Here is a 10,441-nt window from a genome sequence, read left to right as displayed (position 1 = left end):
CCCGCAGGGGGCCTCTGCGAGCCCGTAGAGGCCCGTGCGAGCCCGTACGAGGCCCCTGCGAGCCTGTAGAGGCCCGTGCGAGCTTGTGCGAGCCCGCACGAGCCCCTAGGAGGCCTCTGCGAGCCCACAGAGGCCCGTGTGAGCCCATGCGCGCCCGTGCGAGCCCGTACGAGCCTGTAGGAGGCCTCTGCGAGCCCGTAGAGGCCCGTGCGAGCTTGTGTGAGCCCGTGCGCGCCCGTGCGAGCCCGCACGAGCCCGTAGGAGGCCTCTGCGAGCCCGTAGAGGCCCGTGCGAGCTTATGCGAGCCCGTGCGCACACGTGCGAGCCCGTACGAGCCCGTAGGAGGCCTCTGCGAGCCCGTAGAGGCCCGTGCGAGCTTGTGCGTGCCCGTACGAGCCCGTAGGAGCCCGTAGGAGGCCTCTGCGAGCCCGTAGAGGCCCGTGCGAGCCCGTGCGTGCCTGTGCGAGCCCGTACGAGCCCGTAGGAGGCCTCTGTGAGCCCGTAGAGGCCCATGCGAGCTTGTGTGAGCCCATGTGCGCCCGTGCGAGCCCGTACGAGCCCGTAGGAGGCCTCTGCGAGCCCGTAGAGGCCCGTGCGAGCTTGTGCGAGCCCGTGCGTGCCTGTGCGAGCCCGTACGAGCTTGTAGGAGCCCGTAGGAGGCCTCTGCGAGCCCGTAGAGGCCCGTGCGAGCTTGTGCGAGCTTGTGCAAGCCCATGCGCGCCCGTGCGAGACCGCACGAGCCAGAAGGAGGTCTCTGCGATCCCGTAGAGGCCTGTGCGAGCTTGTGCGCGCCCGTGCGAGCCCGTACGAGCCCGTAGGAGGCCTCTGCGAGCCCGTAGAGGCCAGTGCGAGCCCGTAGGGGGCCTCTGTGAGCCCGTAGAGGCCCGTGCGAGCTTGTGCGAGTCCATGCGCGCCTGTGTGAGCTCGTAGGAGCCCGTAGGAGGCCTCTGCGAACCCGTAGAGGCCCGTGCGAGCTTGTGCGAGCCCGTGCGTGCCTGTGCGAGCCCGTATGAGCCCGTAGGAGGCCTCTGCGAGCCCGTAGAGGCCCGTGCGAGCTTGTGCGAGCCCGTGTGCGCCCGTACGAGCTCGTACGAGCCCGTAGGAGGCCTCTGCGAGCCCGTAGAGGCCTGTGCGAGCTTGTGCGAGCCCGTGCGTGCCCGTGCGAGCCCGTACGAGCTCGTACGAGCCCTCTGCGAGCCCGTAGAGGCCCGTGCAAGCTTGTGCGAGCCCGTGCGAGCCTTTGTGCGCCCGTGCGAGCCCATATGAGCCTGTAGGAGGCCTCTGCGAGCCCGTAGAGGCCCGTGCGATCTTGTGCGAACCCGTGCGCGCCCGTGCGAGCCCGTACGAGCCCGTAGGAGCCCGTAGGAGGCCTCTGCGAGACCATAGAGGCCCGTGCAAGCTTGTGCGAGCTTGTGCGAGCCCTTGTGCACCCGTGCGAGCTTGTAGGAGCCCGTAGGAGGCCTCTGCGAGCCCATAGAGGCCCGTGCGAGCTTGTGCGAGTCCATGCGCACCTGTGCGAGCCCGTACGAGCCCGTAGGAGGCCTCTGCGAGCCCGTAGAGGCCCGTGCGAGCTTGTGCGAGTCCATGCACGCCCGTACGAGCCCGTACGAGCCCGTAGCACGCCTCTGCGAGCCCGTAGAGGCCCGTGCGAGCTTGTGCGAGCCCGTGCGCGCCTGTGCGAGCCCGTAGGAGCCCGTAGGAGGCCTCTGCGAGCCCGTAGAGGCCCGTGCAAGCTTGTGCGAGCCCATGTGCGCCCGTGCGAACCCGTACGAACCCGTAGGAGGCCTCTGCAAGCCCGTAGAGGCCCGTGCGAGCTTGTGCGAGCCCGTGCGCACCTGTGCGAGCCCGTACGAGCCCGTAGGAGGTCTCTGCAATCCCGTAGAGGCCCGTGCGAGCTTGTGCGAGCCCGTGCGAGCCCGTGCGAGCCCGTACGAGCCCGTAGGAGGCCTCTGCGTGCCCGTAGAGGCCCGTGCGAGCTTGTGCGAGCCCGTACGAGCCCGTAGGAGGCCTCTGCGAGCCCGTAGAGGCCCGTGCGAGCTTGTGCGAGCCCGTGCGTGCCTGTGCGAGCCCGTACGAGCCCGTAGGAGGCCTCTGCGAGCCCGTAGAGGCCCATGCGAGCTTGTGCAAGCCTGTGCGCGCCTGTGCGAGCCCGTAGGAGCCCGTAGGAGGCCTCTGCGATCCCGTAGAGGCCCGTGCGAGCTTGTGCGAGCCCGTGCGTGCCTGTGCGAGCCCGTACGAGCCCGTAGGAGGCCTCTGCGATCCCGTAGAGGCCCGTGCGAGCTTGTGCGAGTCCATGCGCGCCTCTGCGAGCCCGTACGAGCCCGTAGGAGGTCTCTGCGATCCCGTAGAGGCCCGTGCGAGCTTGTGCGAGCCCCTGTGAGCCCACACGAGCCCGTACGAGCCCGTAGGGGGCCTCTGCGAGCCCGTAGAGGCCCGTGCGAGCTTGTGCGAGCCCGTGCGTGCCTGTGCGAGCCCGTACGAGCCTGTAGGAGGTCTCTGCAATCCCGTAGAGGCCCGTGCGAGCTTGTGCGAGCCCGTGCGCGCCCGTGCGATCCCGTACGAGCCCGTACGAGCCCGTAGGGGGCCTCTGCGAGCCCGTAGAGGCCCGTGCGAGCTTGTGCGAGCCCGTGCGAGCCCTTGTGCGCCCGTGCGAGCCCGTACGAGCTCGTAGGAGCCCATAGGAGGCCTCTGTGAGCCCATAGAGGCCCGTGCGAGCTTGTGCGAGCTTGTGCGAGCCCTTGTGCGCCCGTGCGAGCTCGTACGAGCCCGTAGGAGGCCTCTGCGAGCCCATAGAGGCCCGTGCGAGCTTGTGCGAGTCCATGCGCACCTGTGCGAGCCCGTACAAGCCCGTAGGAGGCCTCTGCGATCCCGTAGAGGCCCGTGCGGGCTTGTGCAAGCTTGTGCGAGCCCTTGTGCGCCCGTGCGAACCCGTACGAACCCGTAGGAGGCCTCTGCGAGCCCGTAGAGGCCCGTGCGAGCTTGTGCGAGCCCGTGCGCACCTGTGCGAGCCCGTACGAGCCCGTAGGAGGTCTCTGCGATCCCGTAGAGGCCCGTGCGAGCTTGTGCGAGCCCGTGCGAGCCCGTGCGAGCCCGTACGAGCCCGTAGGAGGCCTCTGCAAGCCCATAGAGGCCCGTGCGAGCCCGCACGAGCCCGTACGAGCCCGTAGGAGGCATCTGCGAGCCCGTAGAGGCCCGTGCGAGCTTGTGCGAGCCCGTGCGAGCCCGTACGAGCCCGTAGGAGGCCTCTGCGATCCCGTAGAGGCCCGTGCGAGCTTGTGCGAGCCCGTGCGCGCCCGTAGGAGGCCTCTGCGAGCCCGTAGAGGCCCGTGCGAGCTTGTGCGAGCCCATGCGCGCCCGTGCGCGCCCGTTCGAGCCCGTACGAGCCCGTAGGAGGCCTCTGCGAGCCCGTAGAGGCCAGTGCGAGCTTGTGCGAGTCCATGCACGCCCGTACGAGCCCGTACGAGCCCGTAGCAGGCCTCTGCGAGCCCGTAGAGGCCCGTGCGAGCTTGTGCGAGCCCGTGCGCGCCTGTGCGAGCCCGTAGGAGCCCGTAGGAGGCCTCTGCGAGCCCGTAGAGGCCCGTGCGAGCTTGTGCGAGCCCATGTGCGCCCGTGCGAACCCGTACGAACCCGTAGGAGGCCTCTGCGAGCCCGTAGAGGCCCGTGCGAGCTTGTGCGAGCCCGTGCGCACCTGTGCGAGCCCGTACGAGCCCGTAGGAGGTCTCTGCGAGCCCGTAGAGGCCCGTGCGAGCTTGTGCGAGCCCGTGCGCGCCCGTACGAGCTCGTACGAGCCCGTAGGAGGCCTCTGCGAGCCCGTGGAGGCCCGTGCGAGCTTGTGCGAGCCCGTGCGCGCCCGTGCGAGCCCGTACGAGCCCATAGGAGGCCTCTGCGAGCCCGTAGAGGCCCGTGCGAGCTTGTGCGAGCCCGTGCGCGCCCGTGCGAGCCCGCACGAGCCCGTAGGAGCCCGTAGGAGGCCTCTGCGAGCCCGTAGAGGCCCGTGCAAGCTTGTGCGAGCCCGTGCAAGCCCTTGTGTGCCCGTGCGAGCCCATATGAGCCTGTAGGAGGCCTCTGCAAGCCCGTAGAGGCCCGTGCGAGCTTGTGTGAGCCCGTGCGCGCCTGTGCGAGCCCGCACGAGCCCGTAGGAGGCCTCTGTGAGCCCGTAGAGGCCCGTGCGAGCTTGTGCGCGCCCGTTCGAGCCCGTAGGAGCCCGTAGGAGGCCTCTGCGAGCCCGTAGAGGCCTGTGCGAGCTTGTGCGAGCCCGTGCGTGCCCGTGCGAGCCCGTACGAGCCCATATGAGCCTGTAGGAGGCCTCTGCGAGCCCGTAGAGGCCCATGCGATCTTGTGCGAACCCGTGCGCGCCCGTGCGAGCCCGTACGAGCCCGTAGGAGCCCGTAGGAGGCCTCTGCGAGCCCATAGAGGCCCGTGCGAGCTTGTGCGAGTCCATGCGCACCTGTGCGAGCCCGTACGAGCCCGTAGGAGGCCTCTGCGAGCCCGTAGAGGCCCGTGCGAGCTTGTGCGAGTCCATGCACGCCCGTACGAGCCCGTACGAGCCCGTAGGAGGCCTCTGCGAGCCCGTAGAGGCCCGTGCGAGCTTGTGCGAGCCCATGTGCGCCCGTGCGAACCCGTACGAACCCGTAGGAGGCCTCTGCGAGCCCGTAGAGGCCCGTGCGAGCTTGTGCGAGCCCGTGCGCACCTGTGCGAGCCCGTACGAGCCCGTAGGAGGTCTCTGCGATCCCGTAGAGGCCCGTGCGAGCTTGTGCGAGCCCGTGCGCGCCCGTGCGAGCCCGTACGAGCCCGTACGAGCCCGTAGGGGGCCTCTGCGAGCCCGTAGAGGCCCGTGCGAGCTTGTGCGAGCCCGTGCGAGCCCTTGTGCGCCCGTGCGAGCCCATATGAGCCTGTAGGAGGCCTCTGCAAGCCCGTAGAGGCCCGTGCGAGCTTGTGAGAGCCCGTGCGCGCACGTGCGAGCCCATACGAGCCCGTAGGAGGCCTCTGCGAGCCCGTAGAGGCCCGTGCGAGCTTGTGCGAGCCCATGCGCGCCCGTGCGAGCCCGTACGAGCCCGTAGGAGGCCTCTGCGAGGCCGTAGAGGCCCGTGCGAGCTTGTGCGAGCCCGTGCGCGCCCGTGCGAGCCCGTACGAGCTCGTAGGAGCCCGTAGGAGGCCTCTGCGAGCCCGTAGAGGCCCGTGCAAGCTTGTGCGAGCCCGTGCGCGCCCGTGCGAGCCCGCACAAGCCCGTACGAGCCCGTAGGAGGCCTCTGCGAGCCCGTAGAGGCCCGTGCGAGCTTGTGCGAGCCCGTGCGTGCCCGTGCGAGCCCGCACGAGCCCGTACTAGCCCGTAGGAGGCCTCTGCGAGCCCGTAGAGGCCCGTGCGAGCTTGTGCGAGCCCGTAGAGGCCTGTGCGAGCCCGTAGGAGCCCGTAGGAGGCCTCTGCGAGCCCTTAGAGGCCCGTGCGAGCTTGTGCGAGCCCGTGCGCGCCCGTATGAGCCCGTAGGAGGCCTCTGCGAGCCCGTAGAGACCCGTGCGCGCCCGTGCGAGCCCGTACGAGCCCGTAGGAGGCCTCTGCGAGCCCGTAGAGGACCGTGCGAGCTTGCGCGAGCCCGTGCGCGCCCGTACGAGCCCGTACGAGCCCGTAGGAGTCCTCTGCGAGCCCGTAGAGGCCCGTGCGAGCTTGTGCGAGGCTGTAGGAGACCTTTGCAAGCCCGTAGAGGCACGTGGAAGTTTGTGTGAGCTCGTGGAGGCCAGCAGAAGCCCGTACGAGCCCGTAGGAGTCTTGTGCGGCCAGGGAGCGCCGCTCGCCAGCGAGGTGGGGCAGCCTGGCTGGCCCCGCGCCAACCCCCAGCCTCCAGACGCGGCCGGAGCCCGGCCGAGCACGTGCACCGCCGCCGCTCCCCGCTCCGTACAAACCCATTTATTATCCGCGGAGCAATAAATAAACCTTTAAATATCACTGCAGTGCTCGGAGCCTCCCTGCCGGCCGCGACCGGGAGGAGAGTCGGAAGCACGGACAGACCTGACCGGCCGGGCTCTGCCATGGATGAGCCGGGCACCGCGTGGGGAGTCTCTTCCTTAAGAGCAATAATAAATAGGGCCCGTGGGCTTAAATAGGGGGCAGTTTGCAGACAGCCACCGCGGGGGCTGTGGGGGCTGCGTGGCCCCGCTCAGCGGCTCAGGAACCGCAGGTTGATGTCCGTCTCAGGCACCAGCAGGGTCCGCGTCATGGGCTTGATGGGGCGTCCGCCGGGCTCGGGCTTCACCTCGAAGTGCCGCAGGATCTGCAAGAGCCGGGGGGGGGGGGATGAGCAGGGCTGCAGCGGGGGGGGGGGGGGGGGACACGGCCGGCGGGGGGGTCCCACTCTCACCTGCGCCAGCGCCAAGTGGATCTCCAGCTCAGCGACGCGGCGGCCGACGCAGCTGCGCTTGCCCACGCCGAAGGGCACCGAGGCGAAGGGGTGGCTGCTGGGCTGGCGGCGCAGCCAGCGCTCCGGCCAGAAGGCGTCAGGCGCCGGGAAGAACCGGCCGTCGCGGGACGTGGCGTAGTGGCACAGCGTGATGAGGGTCTGTGGTGGTGGGGGGGGGGGGCACACAAGCAGGGCTGAGCCGCAGCAAGGGGGGGGGGGGGCGCAGAGCCGGCTCCCTCCGTGCCGCCGTCCTGGCTCACCTTGCGGGGGATCAGGTAGTCTCCCACGCGGATGTCCCGGTCGGAGATGACGCGGGCATTGCCGGGGATGACGGGGTACAACCTGCAGCAGGGGGGATGACACCGGAGCCGGTGAGGCTGGGGGGGCACCGGGAGCCCCCCAACCCTCCGCCCGGCCACCCGGCCACCCGCCGTGCTCACCTGAGCGTCTCCTTCACCACGGCCTTGAGCAGGGGCATGCGGGCGAGGTGGGCGGCCGAGACGCCGCCGTCGCCGTCACCCAGCGCCGCCGCGATCTCCCGGTGCAGGGCCGCCTGCACCCTGGGGTGCCGCGACAGCTCGTACAAGCTCCAGGACAGGGTGCTGGAGATCTGCGGACGGCAGAGAGCGGCGCTGAGCCGGGGATGCCCGGTGGGACGTCGTGGCGGTGGCAGGGGGGGACGGACGCCGGCGGGTGCCTCACCGTGTCCACGCCAGCCAGCAGCAGCTCGGTGACGTTGCCGTAGATGACCTTTGTAGGCACCTTCTCCCGGGCCAGGTGGTAGGTGAGGTAGTTGCCCTCCACCGTGTCGCCCCGCGAGAGCTGCTCGGCCGCCTCCGCCACGCGCCGGTCGATGTGGCCCTTGGCTGGGGGAGGATGAGGACCCCCGTGAGCATCTCCGGGAGGTGCCGGCGTCCCCGTCCACCCCCCCGCCGGCGCCCCGCGGCCCTCACCGAAGGCGAACATGTAGTCCCAGGCCTCGCAGAAGGTCCTCCAGGGCTTGGGGAAGAGGCGGTGCAGGGCGCGGGGCATGGCCATGGTGAGCAGCGTCATCACGAACATGGTGTTGATGGAGCGGATGAAGGTCTCCGTGTCCTGCGGCACCTCCTGCTCCAGGCAGCCCAGGCGTGAGCCGAAGAGGACGGCAGAGATGCCTGCGGCAGGTGGGAAGCGGTCGGACAGGGGCCACAGGGACACGGGAACCCTGGGGGACACGGGAGAACCTGGGGGGACACAAGCCTCAGGGGCACAGGAGCCCTGGGGGGACACAGGAGAACCTGGGGGGGGGGGACATGTCAGCCCCTGGGGACATGGGAGCTTCTGGGGGGACATGGGGGACCCTAGGGGGATACAGAGGGCCACAGGGGGGACAAGGGAGCCCTTGGAGGGACATGGCAGCCCCTGGGGGGACATGGGGGACCCTGGGGGGGGGGGAAATGGGAGCCTTGGAGGGGACACGGGTGGCCCTGAGGGGGACAAGGGGGACCCTGGGGGGGACATGTCAGCCCCTAGGGACACGGGAGTCCCTGGGAGGACACAGGTGACCCTGGGGGGGACATGGGTGACCCCGGGGGGGGGGGGGGACAGGGCCCCGCGCAGAGCTGCCTGGGGACAGCGGCGACGTCCCCCAGCCCCGACCCACCTTCCAGGCCGAACTTGTAAAACTCGGCAGCCACGTCGGGGACCAGGTGCTGGGGGTGGCGGTCGCGCTGGCGCTGCAGGCGCCGCAGCAGGTCGGTCACGACGCCGTCGAGGGCGCCCGCGTAGGCCTCGGCCGCCCGGGGCCGCAGCAGGTGCCGGCCCACGAGGCTGCGCATGCGCTGCCACTCCTCGCCCTCCCTGCGAGGGACGCGGCACACGCGTGACGCACGACCCACGCGTGCAAAACGCCTGCAAACGTGCCTGCATGCACAAGCCCCTGCGCACACGTGCAAAGGTGCACGCGTGCAAAACGCCTGCAGACACGTTTGCATGCACAAGCCCCCGCGCACACGCATGTGCAAGGTGAGCACACGCATGTTGAGGCGCCTGTCCTGCACGGACACGTATGCGCCCACATACGGTGGCGGAGACGCAAGGGCGCACGCAACCCTCCGTGCAAACACATGCACGAGCACGCGCGAGCGCGGGGCCCGGCGCTCCAGCCCACGGGCTTGGCGCTCCGCTCGCCGGCGGTTACTCACATCCTGCGCTGCTGGCGCGGTGCGGTGCGGCCTGGCCCGGGCCGGCCGGGGGGCTCTGAATCACGCCTGAGTCACGGCGGGCTCGCGCGGACCCTCCCTGCGCCTGCCCCAGCACCTCCTGCCCCGTGGGACGCCCTTCCCGGAACGGTGCATGGGCCAGGGCCTGGCCACCCCCCAACTCTGCCTGCAGCCCCCGGGACCCGGGCACAGCCCCCTGGCTCTGTGCACTGAGCCCCAACCCCACACAGAGCCCCATGGGCCTGCGTGCAGACCCCTAACCCCATGCACAGACCCCCGACCCCATGCACAGACCCCTAACCTTGTGCACAGCCCCCCTAGCGCCATGCACAGGCCCTTAACCTTGAGTACAGACACCCCTGACCTAGGCACAGTCCCCCAACCCCGTGCACAGCCCTGACCCCATGCACAGCCCCCCAACCCCGTGCACAGCCCCTGACCCTGTGCACGGCCCCCCAAGGCCCCAGCAGCCCCCGGCCCCACTCACGCGGTGAGCAGCCCGCACGCGTGGCCGCGGCAGGCCCGGTAATCCTTCCAGGAGGAGAGGTGGGAGCGCACGGGGCAGGGCCCCTCCTGCCGCAGCACCTGCTCCACCAGCGCCGCGTCCGCCACGTGCACCGTGAGCAGTGGCCCGAAGCTGGCCTTCCACACCGGCCCGTAGCGCGCCCGGCCCTCCACCTGCGGGGACGCGGGGACGCCTCAGCGGGGGACGGCGCGCGGGGACAGCCCCGGCCAGGGGGGCTGGAGCCTCCAAAACTGCCCTCCAGCAAGGGAAACCGGCCGCCTCCGAGCCCCGGGACGGTGGCACCAGGGGCTCCCTGTCCCCCTCCAGCCCCGGGACGGTAGCACTGGGGCTCCCTGTCCCCCTCTGAGCCCAGGGTTCGTGGCACCAGGGGCTCCCTGTCCCCCTCTGAGCCCCGGGATGGTGGCACCACAGTCCCCTTGTCCCCTCCAAGCCCCAGGGTGGTAGCAGCAGGTCCCCTTGTCCCCTCCAACCCCAGGACGGTGGCACTTAGGAGCTCCCTGTTCCCTAAAAGCCCCAGGGCGGTGGCACCACAGTCCCCTTGTCCCCTCCAAACACCAGGGTGGTGGCACCAGGGTCTCCCTGCCCTCTCCAAGCCCCGGGGCAGTGGCACCATGGTCCCTTTGTCCCCCTCCAACCCCAAGGTGGTGGCACCGGGGCTCCCTGTCCCCCTCCAACCCCAGGGTGGTGGCACCAGGGTCTCCCTGCCCCCTCCAAGCCCCGGAGCGGTGGCAGCAGGTCCCCCCCCCTCAAAACCCAGGGAGGACGCCGCGGGCAGCTCCCCCCCCCCTTGGCCCCTACCTGCAGCTCGTGGAGGCGCCGGAGGCCCCCGCGGCAGAGCAGCTGGTAGGCGAAGGCGGCGGGGCCGGGCCCGGGCATGTGGGCGAGGCCGCGGGGGACGGCGGGGGGGACGCGGGGGGCGGCGGGCGCCGGCAGGCAGCGCCCCAGCAGGGCCGGCAGGCGCAGGCTCGACGGCATGGTGAGCGCCCGGCCGCCAGCCTCGACTGAGCCCCGCCGCCCCGCCGGGCACCTTTATAGGCACCCACGTGGAGCAAGGGGGGGGCTGGCCCCGCCCCTTCTGGGCAGAGCCACGCCCCCTTGGCGCAGAGCCCCGCCCCTTCTGCGCAAAGCCACGCCCCCTTGGGGGGATCTGCATTGGGGACGCTAATCGGAGGGCAGGGGACACCCTGGGGTGGCAGCTGGGGACAGTGGGGTTTAGGGGTCCCCGGAGCGGGTTTTTGGGGGGGGACGTGCCCTGCCTTCCCTGGGCGCATGTGCACACACGTGTGCACGCCCACGCACACGCGTGTGCCGGCTGCCGCCTC

The 10,441-nt window shown here is 70.9% G+C and overlaps 1 protein-coding gene across 1 annotated transcript; it reads right to left on the bottom strand.

Moving 5' to 3' along the window:
- Positions 1-6,089: 6,089 nt before the first annotated feature.
- On the bottom strand, positions 6,090-9,270 carry CYP27B1 (cytochrome P450 family 27 subfamily B member 1). The gene is made up of 8 exons (XM_067314147.1): positions 9,081-9,270; positions 8,035-8,231; positions 7,346-7,546; positions 7,095-7,258; positions 6,833-7,002; positions 6,653-6,734; positions 6,354-6,551; positions 6,090-6,266 (listed from the first exon to the last, which is right to left on the bottom strand). The coding sequence occupies exons 2-8, from the start codon at positions 8,207-8,209 to the stop codon at positions 6,153-6,155; spliced, it is 1,104 nt and encodes a 367-aa protein (XP_067170248.1). The 5' UTR covers positions 8,210-8,231; positions 9,081-9,270; the 3' UTR covers positions 6,090-6,152.
- Between the last annotated feature and the right edge of the window lie 1,171 nt (positions 9,271-10,441).

This window comes from Apteryx mantelli, chromosome 33 (assembly GCF_036417845.1).
Source record: "Apteryx mantelli isolate bAptMan1 chromosome 33, bAptMan1.hap1, whole genome shotgun sequence".
In the NCBI taxonomy this organism is placed as follows: domain Eukaryota; kingdom Metazoa; phylum Chordata; class Aves; order Apterygiformes; family Apterygidae; genus Apteryx; species Apteryx mantelli.
This window is presented reverse-complemented; position numbering and strand designations above follow the sequence as displayed.